This window comes from Herpailurus yagouaroundi, unplaced genomic scaffold, assembly GCF_014898765.1.
Source record: "Herpailurus yagouaroundi ecotype Mexico unplaced genomic scaffold, PumYag 197, whole genome shotgun sequence".
Classification (NCBI taxonomy): Eukaryota; Metazoa; Chordata; class Mammalia; order Carnivora; family Felidae; genus Herpailurus; species Herpailurus yagouaroundi.
Genome location: NW_024412428.1, coordinates 826,246 through 849,009, shown reverse-complemented (window position 1 = coordinate 849,009; position 22,764 = coordinate 826,246). Strand labels below are relative to the sequence as shown.

Genomic DNA, 22,764 nt, shown 5'->3' with positions numbered 1-22,764 from the left:
AATTTCATTGATTTCTCCTCCTATTTTTATTATTTCTCTCCTTCTGCTTTCTTTGGATTTAATTTGCTCTTATTCTACTGTCTTTTTTTTTTTTTAACGTTTATTTATTCTTGAGACAGAGACAGAGCGTGAACAGGGGAAGGGCCAAGACAGAGGGAGACACAGAATCTGAAACAGGCTCTGAGCTGTCAGCACAGAGCCCGACGCTGGGCTCAAACCCATGAACTGTGAGATCATGACCTGAGCCAAAGTCAGATGCTTAACCGACTGAGCCACTCAGGCACTCCTCTTATTCTACTGTCTTAAGGTAGAGACTTGGATTAAAGTTTTGAAACCTTTCTTCTTTATAAATGTAAACTTTTTCTGCTATAAATTTTACTCTCAGCTCTGCTTTAGTTGAATCTAATGAATTTCAAATATTGGATTTTCATTTTCAACAAATATGAAATATTTTCTAATTCCTCGTGAGAATTCTGCTTCAGTGTATGGATTATTTAGAAGTACTTGTTTAATTCCCAAACATCTGGGACATTTCCCATATATTCTTCTGTTATTGATTTCTACTTTACTTCAACTATGGTCAGAGACCATATTTGTATGACTTTTATTCTTTTAAATTTATTATTTGTTTCATGGCCCAAAATATGATCTATCTTGGTGAATACTCCATGTGAATCAGAAAAAAAGTATATATTCTGCTGTTTTGTAGGTGAATTGGTCTGTAAAAGTCAAGTAGATCAAGTGGATTGATAATATTATTCAGGTCTGCTAAAACCTTATTGATTTTCTGTCTACTTGTTCTGAGAGCGAACTATTGAGGTCTCCAGTAACAATTGTGCATTTGTCTACATTTCCTTTCAGTTTTTACCTCATGTATTTTGTAGCTCTGTTCTTAAGTACATAAACATTTAGGATTGTTCTATTTTCTTGAAACATTGACCTCTTTATCATTATAAATTGCCTACCTTTATCCCGGATAGTATTTCTTGTTGTTAGATCTGCTTTTCTGGATATTAATAAATACCATTTTCTTTCATTAGTGTTTGCAGGAGATAGGTTTCCTTCTTTTATTTTTAGGCTATCTAAGTATATATATTTAAAGTAGCTTCTGGATATCTTAGAGTTGGGCCTTGCTTTTTAATCCAATCTGACAGTCTCTGACTTTTAATTGGTGTGTTTAGACCATTCACATGTAATGTGATTGCTAATACAGGTGACTTAAAATATTCTGTTTTCTTTGCTGTTTTCTTCCACTTGTTATTTTTTTATTTTTCCTGTTCTTGTGTTAAGTGAATATTTCTTTGATTCTATTTCATCTCCATTATTGATTTATTACTTATAGTGGCCATAGGGTTTAAGCCTTTAATCAAAGGCTACCTTTTAATATTATTATGTTGCTTCACATTCCTTGTACAATTATTAGCCTACCTTTACTTTTACATGCTCATTTATACTGCGTTGCTAGGACTTCCAGGCTTGGAAGTTGTCATTCTATCCTAACAAGTAAAAAGCTGAACAGGCTGAAAAATCAACATTCTTCTTGGATCTATAAGAGAAAGGAAAGCTCAGGGAAAACTGCAGCCCTCAAAATTGGAGAAACAGACAAATACAGGGATTCGTGGCTTACGAGCAGAGACTGATAAGCAGAAACCACCATGTGAACCATGCTGAAATGGAAAAAAAAACTGTATTTGCCAATTGCTGGTGGCTTAGTGTGGAGAACTCTGAGAGTTAAAAAGTCCAGGGAGATCTGGTCATAGAGAGCCCCCACAATTACATGAGATTTACCTTCAGGAGCTCAACTAGCTTCTTACAGTAAATAGAGGAGAAAAATATCCTGGGACTTCTGGAAGGAGGATGGGGAAAGGAATGATTTCAGAATAAGCCAGAGTACTCTGTTCTTAACAATTCCTGCTCTCAGGAAACTTATTAACCAGAGCCTGATCTGCTGGGGTTATCAGAGCCTAATTTTACATCTAAAGATACACATAGATTAACAGTAAATGGATGGAGAAAAATGTACCATGCTAACACTAATCAAAAGAAAGCAGGAGTAGCTATATTAATTTCAGATAGAGCAGATTTCTCAGCAGGGCAAATTGTTAGGGATAGAGTGGGCATAACATAGTGATAAAGGGGTCATTTCTCCAAGAAGATGTGCAATTCTTAGTATGTATGTGCCTAACAACAGAGTGTCAAATTATATGAGACAAAAACTGCTAGAACTCCAAGGAGAAATAGATGCACTACTGTAGTTAGAGTCTTGAACACTTGTCTCTCAGAAATGCACGGATGCAGCAGGCAGAAAATCAGTAAGGACGTAGTTGAACTCACAACGCCACGATCAACTGGGTATAATTGACATCTGTAGACTGCTTCATCTAACAACAGTAGGATACACATGTTTCTCAAGCTCACATGGAAAATTCGTCAGGGCAGACCACATGATGGGCCAGAAAACACACTTTAACACAAGTAAAAGAATAGAAACCATGGAATGTCTGCTGTCATATCACAGTGAAATTAAACGAGAAATCAGTAACAGAAAGATAACTGGAAAATCCCTAAATACATGGAGATTAAACAGTATGTTTCTAAATAACACATTGATCCAGGAAGAAATTTCAAGAGAAATTTTGAAATATTTTGAACCAGGGTGCCTGGGTGGTGCAGTCAGTTGAGCATCCAACTTAGGCCCAGGTCGTGACCTTGAATTCTGTGAGTTTGAGCTCACGTTGGGCTCATTGTTGTCATCCTGTCAGCACAGAGCCCACTTCAGATCATCTGTCCCTCTCTCTCTGCCCCTCCCCCGCTTATGCGTGGTCTCTCTCTCTCTCTCTCTCTCTCTCTCTCTCTCTCAAAAAAATAAAACATTAAAAAAGTATTTTGAACAAAATGAAAATGAAAACACAACTTATTAAAATTTATGGGGGCCACCTGGGTGGCTTAGTCAGTTTGGCTCAGGTCATGATCTCATTGTAAGTTCAAGCCACCCATTGGGTTCTGTGCTGACAGTGTGGAGCCTGCTTGAGATTTTTTCTTTCTCTTTCTTCTCTCCCATGCACACTTGCTTGCACTCTCTCTCCCCCTCAAAATAAATAAACTTAAAAAAAAATATGTGGTATGCAGTGAAAGCAGTGATCAGAGGGAAATTTATAGCACTGAATGCATGTATTAGAAAAGGAGAAATATCTAAAATCAATAATAAAAGTTTTCACCTTAAGAAACTAGAAGAAATAGATACAATTAAATCCAAAATAAGCAGAAGAAAAGAAATAATAATTAGAGCAGAAATCAATGAAAATGAAAATAGGAAGTCCATAGAGAAAATCAACAAAACCAAAAGCTGTTTCTTTGAAAAGACCGGTAAAATTGATATCCCTCTAGCTGGCTAACTAAGGAAAAACAGAAAGAGGACACAAATTACTAATATCAGAAATGAAACAGATCTGTAGATCATATGGACATTAAAATGGATAATGAATGGGGCGCCTGGGTGGCGCAGTCGGTTAAGCGTCCGACTTCAGCCAGGTCATGATCTCGCGGTTCGTGAGTTCGAGCCCCGCGTCGGGCTCTGGGCTGATGGCTGGGAGCCTGGAGCCTGTTTCCGATTCTGTGTCTCCCTCTCTCTCTGCCCCTCCCCTGTTCATGCTCTGTCTCTCTCTGTCCCAAAAATAAATAAAAAACGTTGAAAAAAATTTTTTTAAAAAAATGGATAATGAAGGAATACCGTGAACAGCTCTATTCCCACAAACCAGAAAACTTAGGTGAAATGGACCAATTACTTGGAAGACAAAAGTCTGCCAAAACTCACACAAGAAGAAATAGATGATCTGAATAAGCCCATGTATGATAAAGAAATAATTGATAATCTTCTTAAAAAGAAACACCAGGCTGAGGTGGTTTCACTGGTGAATTCTACCAACCATTTGGGAAGGAAAGTATCAGTTCTTTATAACCTCAGGAGACAGAAGCAGAGGGAAGACTTCCCAACTCATTCTGAGAGGCCAGCATTACCACAATATCAAAACTAGATGAAGACATTACAATAAAAGGAAAGTATAGACCAGTACTTCTCATGAACATAGATACAAAAATCTACAATACAAAAAGTCAACAAATCAAATTCGAAAAGGTAGAAAAAGAATTATTTGAATTATTTACCATGACCGAGTGGGATTTATCCCACACACTCAAGGCTTATTCAATATTTGAAAATCAATTAGTGCATTTCATTACAATGCATTGTAAATTTTTTGGATTTTTTTTTTTTTTTTTTGCTTTGGCTATTCAGTTATACTTCAGAGGAATTGAAAACAAGAAAACATTTTTTTATCTTATTTATTCCATTTCCACTGTTCATTTCTTTGTGTGGATCCAGTTTTCTGTCTGGTTTCTTCTGTTCCTTCTGTCTGCAGACTTTTCATAAGACTAGGTCTTATGGGAATGAATTCCCTGAGTTGTTTTCTCAGTAAAGTTTTTTTTTCCTTCTTTTTTGAAAGATAATTTTACTGGGTATAGAACTCTAGGTTGACAGGTTTTTTTCTTTCAGCACTTAAAGATGTTACTCCATTATCTCGTATTTTGCTTGATCTCTCACAAAGTCTTGCAATTTTACCTTTGTTCTTGTGTGTATTATGTAACTTTCTTCTGACTACCTTCAGTATTTTTGTCTTCAGTAAGTTTAGCAATTTGAATATCATATATCTAGATTTGTGGGAGTTTTAGGGTAAGGAGGTTTATTTATCCTGCAGCATGTTTTCTGAGCTTCTTGGTCATATGACTTAGTGATTTTTATTAGTTTTGGAATAGTCTCAGCCATCGTTTCTTTCATATTTTTTCCTGTCTCTTCTGGGATTCCAGTTACACAAGTGTTCCATCATTTGATATTTTTCCTACAGGCCTTGGATGCTCTGTATGTTCTTCTCAGTGTTTTTGTTCTTTGTTTCTTCATTTTGGATAATTTCCTTTGACTCATCTTTAAGTTCACTGATTCTTTCCTCAGCTCTTTTGAGTCTCCTGATGAACTGGTCAAAGATGTTCTCTGCTACTCTTTCATTTTTTAATATTCTCTTTGGTACTTTTTTAAAATCGTTTCCAATCGATCTGCTAAAAATTACCCATGTGATTTCATACTTTCCATTAGAGCTCTTAACATATTAATTGTAGTTACTTTAAATTCACTGTCAGTTCATGACACCATCTGAATCAATTTTGGAGTCCGGTCCTGATGATCACTTTGTCTCTTGGGTGTGTACTTTTTTGTATGCTTCACAATGATTTGTTTTTGAAAGCCAGACGTCTTGAGTAGGAGAGTATTACTGAGGTAAACAGTTTTTACGACTGGGATTTGGCATGCGTTTTCTTCTGTGAGGTTTTTACAGTGGGGATTTGAGTTAATGTACTTAGGAGTTGGTCAAGGTTTAGGTTTGTAATTGCTGTGGTCATTCTTGGTGCACTACAGTTTCAAATTCTTCCAGTAATACCTTGTGAATAAAACCAAGACTGGTTGGCCAGAAGTTTTTTCCCCCCTCAATATCTTCACCTTCAGCTTTCAGTCTTCCTTTGCACGCCCTCAGAGAGGATCTCTTTCCATATTCCCATTCGGTCCCTCTCCCAGAAGTATTCTCCTGTTACTTGTTACCTTACACTTGTCAGCCTGGTGATGGGAGCAGTGAAGGGGCTTTTCTTGTAGTTCAGGTCAGACCTTAGTCTTAGGCAGGCACTGTGTCCCTGGGAGCTTAGGGATGTGGCTTCCGTAGTGCCCTTAGCTCTCTCCCAGCATCTCTGCCTGCTGGTCCCCTAGGGATAAGGGTTTTTATTTCAGTTCCCTCCCCGCAATTACGATGGGTTTTCAGCAATGGTAGGGTTTTTGTGCTGTTGTCTCCAGTCACTTAAGTGAGTTGAAATGTATTTGTATTCACATATTGAACAAGTCATTTGTCAGATCACAGTTGTTTCCAATGATTTCCCTTAGATTTTTCCTATGGACATTTGAACTTTGAGAACTTTATATCTACTGGTTGTAGTCCTAAGTGGATTGGAAAGTGAATGGGTCTCATCATGCACTAGTAGACTTGTCTGTCAGCTCTCCTTCACAGGAGTAAGCCTATCCATCTGTTCTTAAATCTTTTTGGCATAAATATGGACTTAAATGATTGCTAAAATTTCCAAAAACTGGATTATAAAATCGTTTTGCCACAAAGGAAGGACTTTTTGTTTGTTTGTTTTTATTATTTAGTAAGTAATATTTAGCTGTCCTATCACAGGAGTAACAAGGAATTTTCCTGATTCTGGATTAAACCGTGGGTAGATGTGCAGACTTTATCATCCAGTTAGTTGGTCCTATCTTTGAGCTGGCTTCTTAAAGGTGTTTAACCAGCCAAGAATATTGTCTAAGTTAATGCAATAGTGAGACACAAGAAGCTATATGCTACATTGCTTTGAAGCTATATACAGGGTTAGAATGGCTGTTTTCTTATACCAAAACTGGTAAATCTTTTTTTTTTTTTTAAACAATCCTTAGTGGGCTAGTTTGAGTGACATAGAGAGCAGTAAAATGAGAGGAAGAGACTCCCTCTGCTTGGTACTCGCACTGTCCTTGTATTCATTTGGATGAAGAGGAGAATCTTCTTCCTTGAGGGAAGTGGAGAGAGCAGAAAGGGTAAAACTAGCCAGACCAGCAGATCACCTGATGACCAGTAGGGTGACAAAAGCTGCTGACAGCTTGTCCTTATGCACAGTTCTTAAAATAGGGTTCATTCTCTTTTAGTTTAAACTAAAAGGCTATGATTCATGGCTTCAGTCATGGGTTTATTTTGTTGCTGTCTTTTTTTTTTTTTTATCGGGAAGGATTGCGACTTTGTTAATCTAAATTTTTTTTTTGTTAATGTTTATTTCTGAAGGAAAGAGAGAGTGTGAGTGGCGGGAGGGGGGGGGCAGAGAGAGAGGGAGACAGAGAATCTGAAGCAGGCTTCAGGCTCTGAGCTGTCAGCACAGAGCCCGACGCGGGGCTAGAACCCACAAACCACGAGATCATGACCTGAGCCGAAGTCGGATGCTCAACTGACTGAGCCACCCAGGCGCCCCTCGACTTTGTTAATCTAGAGACTCTGACTAAACACATACCTGTTGGTAGGGTGTGTGTTCTCATTAACTGTTTTACCAAGATGAGTTTTGCATTGATTAGAGTCTTTAATTTGGGGATAGTTTGTGCTTCAAAATCTTCAGTTGGAAGAGAACTTTTCCTTTCTTAGCACATGGGGCTCTGCACTGACAGCATGGAGCCTGCTTGGGATTCTCTCTCTCCCTCTCTCTCTGCCCCTTCCTCGCTCATACTCTCTCTCAAAATAAATAAATAAACATTTAAAAATAAAAGTCTTCATTGTATTTTTCAGTTGTTGAATTTCCATTTGATTCTTTTTATAGTTTCTAGTTATATGCTAAAAATTTTCATTATCTTTTCATTCTTAAACATATTAATAATAGTTATTTCAAAGTTGATGTCTGATAACACCATGCTCTGGATATCCTATGGGTCTATTCCTAAAGTCTGTTTTTTCTCTTGATTTTCAATCAGGTCTTTGGTGCTGTTTCATTTCTGTGTTTGAGTGTGAGACATTGCTTACAAACAATCAAGGCTCTGGTTATGCTTTTGTCCTTCAGAGAAGCCAGGAGCTCATGCCTTTAATTTAATCATGGGCTGAGATGAGTGGAGACATATGAGGACTGGTCACTGTTACTCTAGGGTATAGCCCTTGAGGGTCTCGGCTAGAACCTAGAGCAGTTACCAGGCCCTGAGCTCCAGTTTTCTCTCAACAATCTGCATCTGCCAGAAACTGTGATTGGTGTTTCCGCCCTCTTGTCTGTGCTTTTGAAATAAGCAATTGCCTTGAGGATAAAAGAGGAGCCATATACATAAGGCTGATGTTTCCAAGTTTCCCTCCGACCCTATCTCGGCCCTGCTGTTCTTCACTGTTTCAGACAGATTCTTTTTTGTATGTTTTCAGCTTTTTTAGTTGTTCTCAGCAGGGTTGTCCATAACAATCTAGTGTACCATTCCTGAAAGTGGAATGCTCTCTACAAGTAGTTTGTTCTTACAGCTCCTTCTGTGCCCAGTGGTAGGCCCTGGGGTATGGTTGGCAAATAAGACCTTTGGAGATCACATAAAAACATTTTTATGTTCCTTCTGTTGTTACCAATGTTTTCCCTCCACTGATTGTACTTAAGAGCAGTTTGTGGTGGGGCGCCTGGGTGACTCAGTCAGATAAGCGTCCGACTCCGGCTCAGGTCATGATCTTGCAGTTTGTGAGTTCGAGCCCCGTGTCGGGCTCTGTGCTGACGGCTCGGAGCCTGGACCCTACTTTGGATTCTGCGTCTCCCCCTCTCTCTGTTCCTTCCCCGCTTGAACTTTGACTTTATTTCTCAAAAACTTGAGAACTTTATTTCTCAAAAATAAAGATTTAAAAAATTTTATAAAAAAAAAAATAAAAAGAGAGCAGTTTGTGGTACTGGATTAGTATTCCTATTTGACCAGTAGCATCTGTAATCCTCAAGTCTGACCAGGTGGGTGTGGCCTTCTGGCTTGGTGCCGTATCGTCATTTTGCTTACTTTTGTTACAGTGCGTATTATCTGTTCTGTTGTAGCTACTTGCATGGATATCTATCTTTTTTTAGTTTATTTTTTTGAGAGAGACCATGACAGCGCGAGTGGGGGAGTGACACAGACAGAGGTGGAGGGAAAGAATCCCAAGCAGTCTCAGCGGTGCCGTCAGAGCAGAGCCCGACATGGGGCTAGAACCCATGAAACTGTGAGACCATGACCTGAGCTGAGACCAGGAGTCAGACGCTCCGCTGGCTGAGCCACCCAGGTGCCCCGTGGGTGTCTGTCTTCCTATCTGCTTCTTAAAACATGTGCTTCTTGAAAAGCAGGGACTATATCTTATTCTGAGTGGGAAAGTCCCTTGCATAAACTAGTTCCTCGTCAGAAATGTCTTTTAATTCAGATGTTAATGCTAACATTTAGTAACTTGTCAGCCAGTGTTCGACTTCCATCTTCTCAGGGTTCCCTCAATTGATCCACTTTGTGTAGTAGCCTTCTTCAAGATTCCAGAAGACCAGCACACAATACCTATACCAAGAGGAGCTTCTGTGGGATGTGGCATAATGTTAAGGTTTATACTGTAAATTAAATGGGAGTCATTGCACTAGATACCGGTGACAGAATTTTTTCTACTAAAAAAAATTCTAGAGGGGTGTCTGGGTGGCTCAGGTGGTTGAGCGTCCAACTCTTGATTTCGGCTCAGGTCGTGATCCCAGGCTAAGGGGATCGAGCCCCACATCGGACTCTGCTGAGCGTGGAGCCTGCTTAAGATTCTCTCTCTCTCCTCTCTCGCTTTCACTCGCTCTGGTTCTCCCCGCCCCTCTTCCTCTGCCCCTCTTCCCTGCTTGTGCTCTCTCTCTCAAATTAAAAAAAAAAAAAAACGAAAAATTAAAAAAATACTGGAGGTTGTTTTTACCATGGAGTACTATCCGTGGGATTAGCAGCATGACTCGTAGCTGAGTGACGGGCGGGGCATTAGCAGCAGCAGCATCCGCTTAGGCAACATGCAACACGTCGCAGTAGCTGCGAGTCCATCCATCACATGTTATACGGAAAGGAGACAGAGCCGTTCACCCTCAGGGCTTCATGCTGTTGCAGAAATTGGGGAAGAAGGACAGGGAAACGCTGCCCGGACTTTCAACGGAGTATTTTCCTCAGTCAGAAAAAATGCTTAGTAAAAAAGGACAGAGTTTCTTTCAGTCCATGGCAGATAGGCGTCTGTTTTGAACGTGTAGGTCCAGAAATGGCCAGGGTTGCCACATCGGCTGCCAGAGGGCAGGGAGGTGCCTGGTGTTTGTTCCTTCAGCCTTTAGACATTTCCTCTAAAATAGTGGAATGATAACATATGTATTCAGTGAGCTTGGGGAGGCATTGTATTAAATCGACTACTGTGTCACAGAAGTTTTCGTTAGTTGATTCGTCGATTCAACAAATGTTTCCTGAATACCTGCTATTTGTCACACATTGTTCTTGGAGCTGGGAATACAACAACAAACTGAAAAAAATTCTTGCTTTTTTGCTTTGAATTCTGTTTTACAGTATTGTTGTTTGTTTAAATGTAGCCATTTCCTTTTCTTTTAATATTTTTCTTTTTTTAATGTTTATTGATTTTTGAGAGAGCACAAGTGGGGGAGGGACAGAAAGAGAAGGGGGGACAGAGGATCCGAAGCAGGCTCCACGCTGACAGCAGAGAGCCCGACATGGGGTTTGAACCCACGAACCATGAGATCGTGACCTGAGCTGAAGTCAGATGCTCAACCAACTGAGCCACGCAGGCTCCCCAATGCTAGGAGTCTTTTTATTTTTATTTTATTTATTTATTTATTTATTTTTTTCAACGTTTATTTATTTTTGGGACAGAGAGAGACAGAGCATGAACAGGGGAGGGGCAGAGAGAGAGGGAGACACAGAATCGGAAACAGGCTCCAGGCTCTGAGCCATCAGCCCAGAGCCCGACGCGGGGCTTGAACTCACGGACCGCGAGATCGTGACCTGGCTGAAGTCGGACGCTTAACCGACTGCGCCACCCAGGCGCCCCGCTAGGAGTCTTTTTAAAGAACTAATGGTTCTTTATTTGCCTTATATTCTATTTTATTGGTTTCTGCTATGTTCTGCTATCATCTTTTAATTTTTCTTTGGATTTATTGTGTTCTATTTCGGCTTCTTAAATTGGATGCTTGGCTTGTTAATATTTTGGGCTTTCTTTTATTAAAAAAGATTTGAAGGATAAATAAGAACTGTTTTAATTACACCTACAAATTTTGACTTTTTGGTTTATCCTCTGGACAGATGGAGTCCAAATATGGATAGCTGTTGCCTTGATGATGCTGTTCCCGTTGAGAGTATTATAAAATTATTTTATAGTCAAACATATACGTGGTTGCAAGTGAAACTAGTTTATGATACTATAAAACCTGAGTTTTCAAAAATGAGAATGTTTTCATAAAACAATGGTTGTCATCCAACAAAATATGTTGAGTGCAATTTGTTGTTTCACTCACTGCAATAACAAAGGGTTTGGGCTGAAAATACATAGTCCAGTTATTATTAGCAAAAGCATTGTGTTTAAATTTCTATGTTTCCCCCCTGCCCCCAAACCTCACAAATAGACCTCTCCCTGTCCTCTGCTGCTTTGAGAAGTGCTGCTTTATAAAGAGAGATCACTGGTGGAAACGCATTACACATGCGTCTGACACAGAGGCAAAAAGAAAGTCATGTAAAAAGGTAATACACGTAGTCTTCTCGAATTTGTCACCTGGAATTCAAACACAGTCCTCCCTGGTAACAAATGGCCTCAGTGATTGATGTGATAGCCTTCACATCAACTTACTTGTTTTTTATTTGTCTTAAAAATTCATGCCTATGCCTTGCTTAATCCTTCTCCAGTTTTGTGTTTCATGCTCTTCCCAGCACTTTGTATTAAAACTCCCAAGTCTTCCTCATGAGAACTATTAGAAATGCACTGTCTGCTAATTGCAGGCTTAAAAAAAGTAATTTTAATTGTAATTTTTTCCTGGCAGGCATTCTAACCCAATTCTAAATAAATGATTTCATAAAAGGTCCCAGAAATAACCTTGGAATGAGGGTGGGAATAGACTCATCATCGGGACAGCAAGTCGTGCAGGTGCCATTTCAGCCTCTTCTCTGTCCCCTGTGTTTACCCGTAGAAAGGGCTGCTGTTTAAAGCAAACAACAGGGGTGCCTGGGTGGCTCAGTGGGGAAAGCTTCCGACTTGGGCTCAGGTCATGGTCTCACAGCTCCTGGGTTCGAGCCCCGCGTCGGGCTCTGTGCCGACAGCTCAGATCCTGGAGCCTGCTTCCCATTCTGTGTCTCCTCTCTCTCTGCCCCTCCCTTGCTTGCAGTCTGTCCCTCACTCTCTGTCTCTCAAAAATAAACAGATGTAAAGCAAACAATCCAGGTAACCTTAACACCTAATCCCCAGGAAGTAATGTTCCTAAATCTGTGGCCTACACTGGTTTTTACCTTGGAAAGGTCTCTCTAGAGTGGATACAGTTTGTTCCAGATTACCGTGGAACTCTGTTTAGGATTTGTAATATGCTTTAAAAATGTTTTTTATTTTTATTTCAAGGAAAAGAACGAGCCTCTGGTTAGGGCTTAGTGCAGTTTATGGCCTGTGGCAATAAAACTTGACAAGATACAATTAGTGCTAACAGATTTTATAATGTGGATCACTTCCATCTTTAGTTTGAGAGAGAATTTCCTTCTGCCATGGTTGAAGTGAGGTTTTAGCTCACCTTTTTCTTGCCATGTCCTTCCGCTACAATTGGCTAAGAGGCCTTCTTTGCATGTAAAATATTCTGAGTGCTAAAGTCTTCTAATATAGTTTTGCTTTCTTTCTGGAAGGCACATTGAAGATTGCTTCCAAATGTTTTGCATTAACAAATGTAGATTTTCTAGCAACAGGACGCCTATCTAAAATGCCTGAACTGATTTAAAAAAAAAAAATGAAATTTCATTTTCCCCATGAAAATATTTGTTTTGGAAGATGTGTACTGTTGCACAGCGAGTGAGTAAACTTCGGAAGTGAGTTCCTAGGTAGGACTCCCTTTGCCTGGGAATTATCCAATGCTCTGACTTGCCATGGCCATGTTGCCTTTCTAGAACATTCCTAATGAGTTGAATGCTGTCACAGGTAACTCTAATCACAAAACACCAAAGTCTATACGTGATCTGTCCTTTAAAATATAAGTAAGTTAGAGAGAATTAAAAGTTATGCCTATAATAATACCCACATCCAGTTTCTTGCTTTCAAGAAGACAAGGGAAAAAGGAGTGTTTAAACTTAACCTCACTTTTTAACTATTTGATACTTCCTGAGATGAGTAAACTTCTGATGTACCAGGAAAGGTTGTGATTCTTGGGAAGTTACGCTGTGCTCTCTTTACTTGTCCCCAGAGTTTGGTTTTGTTTGCTGAAACCTGAGCATAGTGGTTGTGCGAGAATATCATTTATTATGTGTTGTGCATGAGAATATCATTTATTATGTGTTGTGTCTCCCTTCCGCTTCAAAACAAACAAAACACAAACATAATAATCATTGCTTCCAAAATGCTGTCAGAGTTTAATTAAGCAAAGTCAAGCTCATTACTTTGAATAGTGACAGAATGTTTGCTAACACTTCCCATTTTCTCTAGAAAGGACCCCTGAAAACCACCACTGAGTTCAGAAGGCAAGGCTGGATTCTCACCTGGTCCCATTGCTATGGTTTAGAGAGAGTGAGGCCGCGTTGCAGCTGGGTTCTCAGTTGTCTCATTGTTTGGGACTTTTCTCTGCCCTTCCTCCCAGCCCCTTTAGGGCAAAGAGAATGACCGTTGCCTCTCTTAGCTTTGCAGTCAACCACAAGTGACGATTAATCCTGATTAATAGCGTTTCATACTCTTTCTCAGGCAAGGAGTATCGGCTCCCCAGTGAATAGCAAGGAAATGAACTCAAGGCTTGACATGGACAGAGGCAGTATAACCCTGGCCCAGCAAATTGAGCCCAGTTGCTGCTATCATCATCAACAACAACAAAACTTCAAGCAAATGTGCCGTTAAAAACCCTTACATAATTGTAGCAGGTTTGGGTTTCCTCTGGTTCAAGTTTTCTTGCCTCTTTGATAATCAGACGATCTGAAGAAGGCATAGCATTTCAGGGGCGAATCTGTGTGACAGACTCACAATAAGGCTGTTCACAAGGACTCTTTTATTAGCTTAAACAGTATCTGCATCATTCTTAGTCTCTGGCTTTACTACAAGGCTCCATTTAAACTTAACCCAACTTGCAGACTTAACTGATCCAGGAATTACTCAATACAACCAGCCAGCTACTGTAGCTTTTTTCCCCTTTGTGATAAGGGGATTTAATACAATGGGCTTTACAGTTCTTAAATGACTCCATTTTTTTCCTTGTCTTTGAGATGTGGCGCTTATATGACCTTTTGTTCTTAATAAAAATTTCACATGGTTTGATTATATTTTTTAAAAGTATAAACAAACACAATGTTGACTCCCTACCCTCAGAGTAAAACTTTTTAAACTTTGTAGATGATTACAGAAACGGAATTCGGGGGTCATAATATTTACACAGCTGATTTCAATATACTATTAGATTTCATGATTAATGATTCAATATTACTAAGTCAAACCTGAAAACCTTTATTTTTGAGGGGTGATTCTCCTATAATTCCCAGTGGCCCTTCAGCATGGCACATTCGCCTTCACGCACCTCTGGTCGCCTGCTGGTGTTTATACCGTTTCTGCTACCACGATGCCGCTACACTAATCAGGGCATCCTTGGTGGGTCCCTGCGTAGCTCAGGGAGGAGGGGAGGACAGGGCTCTGACATCGGGCTGGAGAGAGTCTTGAGGGTGTGTTCGGTAGACACACTGAGAGTACAGAAGACCTACACCCCGAGCAGTGGGTCTCAGACTTCAGCAGGAACAAAAATCATCAGAATGTTTGATTAAAATGCAGATATCAGGACCCTACCCTCTTGAGGGCCTGAGAATTTGCATTTTTAACAAGCACCCAGTTTATTCTGATGCTGATGGTTACCGGACCATACTGAGGCCATGGTCCTGTAAATTCTCCAGGGAACCTTGGGAGTTCTTGATGCCTCCCCTGCAGGGCCTATGGCCTCCGGGTAAGCTGGGACCCGTCTTGGGCAGGAGCGACCGCTGTGTGATTTCCCAGAGGAGTCGGTGGCAGGAGGGAAGGGGTGGGAGCAGCCCGAGTGTCCTCTCCCCTTCCGCTTCCATCCGCAGCAGGGTGGTATCCGCCGAGTTCCCAGGAACAGGCCTCACCTGTGGCCCCACACTTGGCTGTTTGAGAATGTCCTCTCACTCCAGCCGGCTCTGCACGATTAGGATTTCAGAGTGGTGTTATCTGCAGTACTTAATCCAAATTTGCTCCTCTGTCCTCCTCCCACACCCCATTAAAGTAATTTTAGATTTGTAGAAACAAAGGTCCTTTTCAAAAGGATTTCCAATTAGAAATGAATTCTCAAGAAGCTCTTCGGGAATTATGGATGTAACGTGTTTGTTCGTTTCACGAAGATAAGGTTTTTCCTTGAAGATAAGTTGCTCTGATGGTCAGAACAGATAGGGAAAATAAGTGGTGATGACTGCTGTGGATGTTTGGAGCGCCTCTCTGGAGCTGCTGTTCTGTGTTCTGTCGTGGAGTCAGTCAACCCCCATGTGCTCGGCAGACTTTTTTATCCTGCGAGTTTTCAGGCCTATGCAAAGCTAGAAAGTTCAGCTCCCACATACACGCCCCCCAGTTTCCGGAGTTTCCGGAGTTTCCGGAGACTTGCCATGTTCTTCAGCGGCTTTTTGGTTTGCTCTTAAAAATTGCTGGTAGTTTTCTAATTGGTTCATTGATTTTTTTTTTTTTTTTTTTTTTAGGAATGAATCAGACACGAGCTGCTTTGCTTGGGGCCTGAGTGCAGTATCATCTATAGTAATTTGAATATGTTCTTTTCAGGAATGTGTTCCAGAAAACTTGGAGCTGAAGAAGAAGATTTTTGCTCAGTTAGATCAAATCATCGATGACCAAGTTGTCTTAAGCAGCTCCACCTCTTGCCTCCTGCCTTCCCAGTTGTTTGCTGGCCTCGCACATGTGCAGCAGTGCCTCGTGGCCCATCCTGTGAGTGCCTCTACCCGCCAGCATGGTGGCCTCTCATTCCGGTTTTCCGGGGCGGTACGCCTTGGCTGATCCGATAGTATTTTGTAGCTGCTTTATTGAGGTGTAATTCGAATGCCACACAATTAAAGCTGGATGATTTTTTTTTTTTAATTTTTTTTTCAACATTTATTTATTTCTTGGGACAGAGAGAGACAGAGCATGAACGGGGGAGGGGCAGAGAGAGAGAGAGAGACACAGAATGGGAAACAGGCTCCAGGCTCCGAGCCATCAGCCCAGAGCCTGACGCGGGGCTCGAACTCACGGACCGCGAGATCGTGACCTGGCTGAAGTCGGACGCTCAACCGACTGCGCCACCCAGGCGCCCCAAAGCTGGATGATTTAATGTGATTCAGTGTATTTAGAGAGTTGTGCAATCCCGGCAGTTTTAAAGAGAATTTTATCCAAAAATGTCTTGAATTGTATCTGTGTACCTGACGCACGATGGGATAGGATCCACGCTGTCTCCCTCACCTACGTAACTCACTGTCTAGCTGAAGAGAGAGAGTACTAACCAAATAATCCTACTGTCGGGGAGTCATTTTAAAAATGTGTACACATTTTTAGTAGGATTTTGTAGCCATTTTACTGCTCTGTGTGGTTTCCTCAACACAATTTGGAGTAGGATCAGTTTTACTAAAATGCAAATTCTTGGTCCTGCTCCTGAGATTCTGGTTCGGTAGGTTGACTTTAAGCCTCCTACCCCTTTTTTTTGTTCCCTTGCACCCCTCTGTTGTAATTAACTGGGCAGACTTACACAGTGGGGGGGGCATGATGAGGCCTGTTGGACAGTGAGTACAAGTTGGCGTGCAAGCACTCAGTAAGTCTTTTTGAGATTAATGTATTAATGTGAGGAAAGGAGAATCAGGAGAGCCAAGGCTGAGTAACAGCTGTGAGCTCAGTGTGACCTTGGGAAACTGGGGACAGCTTGTTAGGACAGAAAAGCTAACTTAGCTCCGGCCATAATGAATGTGATACTAGATGACGATGGCCACACCCTCAGCACCAGCAGGCCATCAGAGGTGAAGGCTGGGGAAGGGCTGCATGGAGGAGCCAGGGCCAGGCTGGGCAGGGCCGGGGCTGACCAGGGAGGAGAGAGTGTGAGGGTGGGAAAGAAGATAAACAGAGACCCTTGGCCAAGAGCAAGCGCGGGGCATGCAGAATTGTGAGGAGGCCAGCCTGACCGGAAAGACACACGCACCTCACGTACTTGGGGAGCAGGAGGAAAGAGCCAGAAGGCTTGGGAATGGTTGGGTTATACAAAATCATGAGCGTTACTCTGAAGACATGGGACTGGTTTAGACACAGGGCAGCCCTGCGCTGTGGTGGAAGTGCTGCCTTTGGAGGGTGATCAGAAGGTTCCCTCTATGTTGAAGATGGCTCAGAGAGGGGGACAGCTACTTCACAGAACTGGGGCAGGATTCCTAGTATGAGCCACCAGGGCCGTGGTGAGGCTGAGGGTCCTAGACTGAGAGCAGGGAAAGTCCTCCTGCTGAGCAAGAGTAGCTTAGAGTGTGGGGGTGGGGAGGCTAAGGGGCTTGCTCAGGGAGGTGAGGAAAAAGGTCGGGTCAGAGATGCCTCCTGGTTCTGCGTGCTGACAGGAGGGACGGCTTAGACCACCATTCACATGACTGTATGGTTCTGGATGTCCGGATATCCTCCTACTGAAGTACAAGGGAAAGTGGAGAGTGGTCGTAAAATATGGAGACTCAGACCCACAGAATATAGAAGAAAACCAGTCATGTTTAGCTACCGCTCAGATATGGGAAATTAGCACCAAGAGGGACCTTAGTTGAAGCATCCAATTACCAAGTGCCACGAAACATGACATGTCTTCGCTTTTATGACCTTTACATGTCTGTAAAAAGGACTCTTAGAAACTGTAAACTGTTGATTGGGTTGTTAATCTTGCCTGGAAACTTCCAACTTCTAACCAGTAATTTTACTTCTAAGTCAGGTGGGAGAAAAAGGAAAAACAGCTAAGTCAGATTGTTTAGAAAATGCCTCCTAAGTCCTTGATCAAGACTTTTACCCACGTCTCTTAATTTTGAACTACCTGATGGATGACACCACACCTCCTTCACTTTCCTGTCACACCTAACAAGTACCTCTGACTAGTAGTTCAGCCACTCACTGTTGAGTAATGATATTTCTCATACCATCTTAGGATTGCTCGCTTTTACTTCTTTAATCAAGGTCAAATAGCATAACCAAAGTAAGTCCAGACCTTATTTCACAAATGAATCTCTTCTTACTTTTGGAAATCATTTGATACCTAAGCCAACATTAACTTAAGCAAATGCAGTCACCCAAGCCGGCCGTCTTTGGAATTTTATCCTTTCTTTCTCCTGCGCTGATATTGCCCACCGATCTCCTGCCCAGATGATTCCACTGAGCTCAGGTGGGGAAAAGGCGTGCTGAACAATTCAACCCAAGCTGGACGGCAGTCCCAAATATTCCAGAACCATTTATGGTCTCTGAGGGGCTTGTTTCCCTTCGGCCCGGAGCGTCGGCTCGCACGCCGCCGCCTCGGCATCCTGCCCCAGGCACCCACAGTTCTTTGCCCAGACAGGAAATAGGACAAAGGAAAAGGAAGCCCCTTCTTCATGCCTCTGAAAGGCTGTGGCGAGAGTGGATAGTCAGCAGTTGCGAAAGATTGCCTCCTCCAGCCCTCCACAGAAGAGCCGGCAGCCAGCGAGTTTCGACATCACGTGTTGTCTTTTGGGCAAACACATGTTGTCTCGCTGCGGCGGGGAGGAGCTCTGGGTCATCTGAGCACTGGGGGATGAGCGGGGGTCACTACGGGGTGGGCGTGTTCTCTCGGCACACAGGTAGTTTGGGATTTTCAAGTGGGCTTCATAGACTAGAGCCAGGAGGCGACGGGCTCGGGAAGAGGGGTGTTAATGTGTCCCTGACATTCTTCCTCTCAAATGTTTCTTATGTTGCGTTTCCTGGTCTGCCTCCTCTCCCTGTGGGTGTGTAGAGGGGCTCAGGGATGGGCATCTGGTGGCTGGGAGACGTTCGCTGATGATGATGATCTCAAAGTTGAGTTTGGCCGCAGTCTCTCTTGGTGCCTGGATCTATGTTAGCAATCAGTCAAAACGGTTTCAGCCACACTTTACAGCCTTACTTCAGTTGGGGACGTGGTGGTCCCATGGAGCTGGTGGGGGCTGCTTCAGCCCATCAGATGCTCCTGGCGCCCCTCTTATGGATGCTCTGTGGATGAGGCCGCCTGGGAAGGATGCACATGGCTCAGGGATTCCAGTGTTGAGTGGAGACAGGTCCTGAACTCTCGTCTACTCACCTCCCACGTTGGTTACTTGGCAGCCACGGAGCTATAACACAGCCTGGAATTCAAGCGGGCACTGCTCACATAAGGTGCCCAGAATGTTCCCATCTGAGCACCTTGCCTACGCTTGCCACCTTTGTTACTCACTCTCCCGCCTGACCCCGGAACCACTTGCCCTCGTGTTGGTGGTAATTTGAACGTCCGTCCCGGAGCTTGCTGTTTCTGGAGAGCGTATGTGTGTGCGTGTGTAGGCGGTGCCCGTTTCAGATTGTCAGCTGCTGCCCGTCAGAGGGGCAGCCTTCCCCCTCCCCCCTCTGTCTGTGGAGGGTTCAGGAAGGTGGGGTGGGATGGGCTGTCACTCATGAAAGGGCTTTACTCTGAAAATTATCAACATGGTGGGGGATTAGGCCTCTCGGCCTGCTGTAAGCAAGCCGCCCCTCCATTTTTACTTCCGCTCCTCTCGTAAAGAAGAGGAGTTCGCCTGGTCGGGAGTGCCCCCTCCGCGGAGCTGTGCCAATGAATTGCAGATCGCCGCGGCTGTCTTCTGGGAGAAGGGGCCGGCTGCCTTTCCTCTGAGTTTAACTCTGTTTCATCTGCTGCAGAGAAAATAAACGAAGCCTCTGTGTTGGGCGCGCTGTGCTATCTCCGCGATCACATGCCTCCCAGGCTCTGGTCCAGGTTCTGGGCAGGCTTTTCACGAGGTGAATGGAGAATGCCCCCCCTTGTACCGCCCGGCCCCACCTGAGCTCTCCAAGAGCCTCACCGGCCAGGCCCTCCGTCTCGCCTCCGGCACAGCGCTGCCCGCTCTGGAGAGCCCGTGGACCGGCTCCTGTAACCTTTAGAGACACTGCCTCCTTTTCCCCTCGTTTGTTTTGCTTTTCCCGTTTCTTCAAGGCGTGATTCTCAGTCTAACTCACAGACCCCGATCCCGGAAGGCCCAGGCGTTCCGGGGAACACAGCCGTTCCTTTCCTTTTGAGAGAGTCGCTTCTTTGCTTATGTCCGTGGCCCCTCCCGTCCCTCCTCCCTCCTCCCTCCTCTCATCTCTCCACCTGATTGTCCCGTCCCTCTCCCAGCCTGCAGTTGGCATCAGCGTCCCTGTCACAGGACTGAGGCGCCGTGGCAAGAACCACCCCCTGCGGGCCCTCAGACTCCGGGAGGTCCTCTCCCAGCAGCTGCCCGGCTCGAGCGCGTGGACACAAAGCGTGAACACGGCCTGTTTCAGGAAGCACGAAGAGCTGGACCGTGCAGCTGGGTTTCCGCGGGTGCTGGGGAATCAGGGTCCTGCAGGGCTTTGAGCTGGAGGTGGTGCAGTCGGCATCCTGTTTTTAAGTTTTAAAAAAACGTTCATTGTGACGAAACACGTGTAAGGCTTGAAACTGTGTAAAGTTCAGCGGCAGTGAGCACGTTCACACGGCTGTGCAGCCCTCGCACAGAACTCCATCCGCAGAAGTCTTTCTTGGGAAGCTGAAACTCCGCCCCCAGGGAGCAGCAGCTCTCCGGCCCCGGCAGCCTCGGCAGCCTCGTGCTCCCTTCTGCCTCTGGATCTGACAGGCCCCTGCCTGACAAAGGCTCACCCTGGCGGTGGCGAGAGGATGGGCCTGGAGAGAGAGGCCAGGGAGGAGAGTGCCGGAATCTGAGCCGGAGGCGACGGCCCGAGCCAAGTGCGCGTGTGCGGTGGCGGGAATGGGTTTTTCCAGAGACGTGAATAGAACGGACAGGATCACCGATGGGAAGTGGGGCAGGCCAGGGAGAGGCGGGCACCGAGGATACTTCTCACGGTGCTGACTTGGGCCTTGGGTGTTGGGGCGATGGTGTTCTCGCCAAGATGGGGCGCCAGGAAGAGGACCCTGTGTGGGGGCGGGAGGGACGGGAGTTTGATTCGTGACAGGTGGAGTGTATGCTCGTTAGGAGTGCGTCCGGTGCGCAATTACAGATACAGCCTGGAATGGGGGGCGAGCTCCAAGTGAGATCTCGGGGTTTGGGGTGGGGGAGACACCCTGGGAGCCACCCAGCTCTGCCCAGAGCCTGGGAGTGGGCACAGAGGGAGGCCAGCGGTGGCAGCCGGGAGAACCGCCACTTAGGGAGGATGCGGGCCGGGGAGCACGTTGTGCGTGCGGATCCTCCGTAGCCAGTGTCTCGGTCTGGGATTGTGCCACCCGTGAGGCTCGCGGCCTTGAAAGACCCCAAGCCCCAAAGACGGTAGTCTTTGTCTTATAGGAAGATAAAATCCATCTAAGTAGACAGGTTTCCAGTTCTTATAATTCTGATCTTCGAAAAGGCCAGAGGGTGACATTTTTATGAGCTCGATGATCCTAGGCAGGAGACAAGTGACTCAGTTGAGGCACTGATTTACAATTTATTTATCTGAAAAGAGATGCCGCCCTCTTTTGCTTTCTAAGAGGGCTGAGCGTGACCAGGGCAGGCCGAGAGCACAGGGAACCTCCGAAGCTAAGCTGTTTGTGGACCAGAGGCCCCTCCTAAGCAGTGTCCTAGGAGAAGGAAGGTTTTCTTTCCCTTTTCTGTAGAAGTCATTGTATCTATGTATGTATGTATTTTTAAATTTTTTTTTTAAAAAAAAATTTTTTTTTCAACGTTTATTTATTTTTGGGACACAGAGAGACAGAGCATGAACGGGGGAGGGGCAGAGAGAGAGGGAGACACAGAATCGGAAACAGGCTCCAGGCTCTGAGCCATCAGCCCAGAGCCCGACGCAGGGCTCGAACTCACGGACCGCGAGATCACGAGATCCCGCGAGATCGCGAGATCGTGACCCGGCTGAAGTCGGACGCTTAACCGACTGCGCCACCCAGGCGCCCCATGTATTTTTAAATTTTTAAAAAAGGTTTATTTGAGACACACAAACACACACAGAAACAGAGGGTGAGCAGGGGAGGGGCAGAGAGAGAGGGAGACACAGAGTCAGAAGCAGGCTCCAGGCTCTGAGCTGTCAGCACAGAGCCCGACACGGGGCTCGAACTCATGAACCGTGAGATCATGACCAGAGCCAAAGTTGGGATGCTTAATCAACTGAGCCACCCAGGCACCCCTGTAGAAGTCATTTTAAAATGGATGCTTCTTGGACTTCCTGGTGGCTCAGTCAGTTAAGCATCTGACTCTTGATCTCAGCTCAGGTCTTGATCTTGGGTATGGAACCTACCTTAAAAAAAAAAAAAAAAAAAAAAAAAAAAGATGCTTCTTGTAGTTATTTAGTGACTGTAAGATTCTATCAATTTTCCTCTATATATTGAGGAAAAATTACTTACAAGTATTTGGCATACAGTTTACTGCAGTGCATTTGGCTTTTAATGGTGAGGTTAATCTGGTTCTACAAAGCAGCCTTTTCTTTGGACCGAGGATAATCCTCTTTGGGACTCTTCAAGAACAGTTTCTCAAAATAAACGAAGAAACAAACAAAAGACAAAAATAAAAAAATAAACCAAGAAACCCAGAGCACAAAGTGTAAATGCTGGGCTAGGCAGGCATTTCCATCTGGGCCCGCTCATCGTGGACCAACCCTTCCCACCTTGGGCCGTGTCACGACGTCAAGGCTGCGGTAGTGTTCTGATGCCGCGTGACCTCTGTGTAGGTGAGATTTGATTGGCGGGACACGTTTGGGGCTCAACACGGACACGTTAAGGAAATACCAAGTTTTGGGAAGATGCTCTCAATTTTAACCCTGACACAGTAGAATA

The 22,764-nt window shown here is 44.1% G+C and overlaps 1 protein-coding gene across 2 annotated transcripts in view; it reads left to right on the top strand.

Annotated features, from left to right (window-relative positions):
• CRYL1 (crystallin lambda 1) overlaps nucleotides 1-22,764 on the top strand; it is a 130,157-nt gene that overhangs the window by 81,763 nt on the left and 25,630 nt on the right. For both annotated transcript variants that reach the window (XM_040447979.1, XM_040447980.1), the window contains one exon: nucleotides 15,585-15,746. In XM_040447979.1, the coding sequence (XP_040303913.1) occupies nucleotides 15,585-15,746 (162 nt within the window). The remainder of the gene's footprint in view (nucleotides 1-15,584; nucleotides 15,747-22,764) is intronic.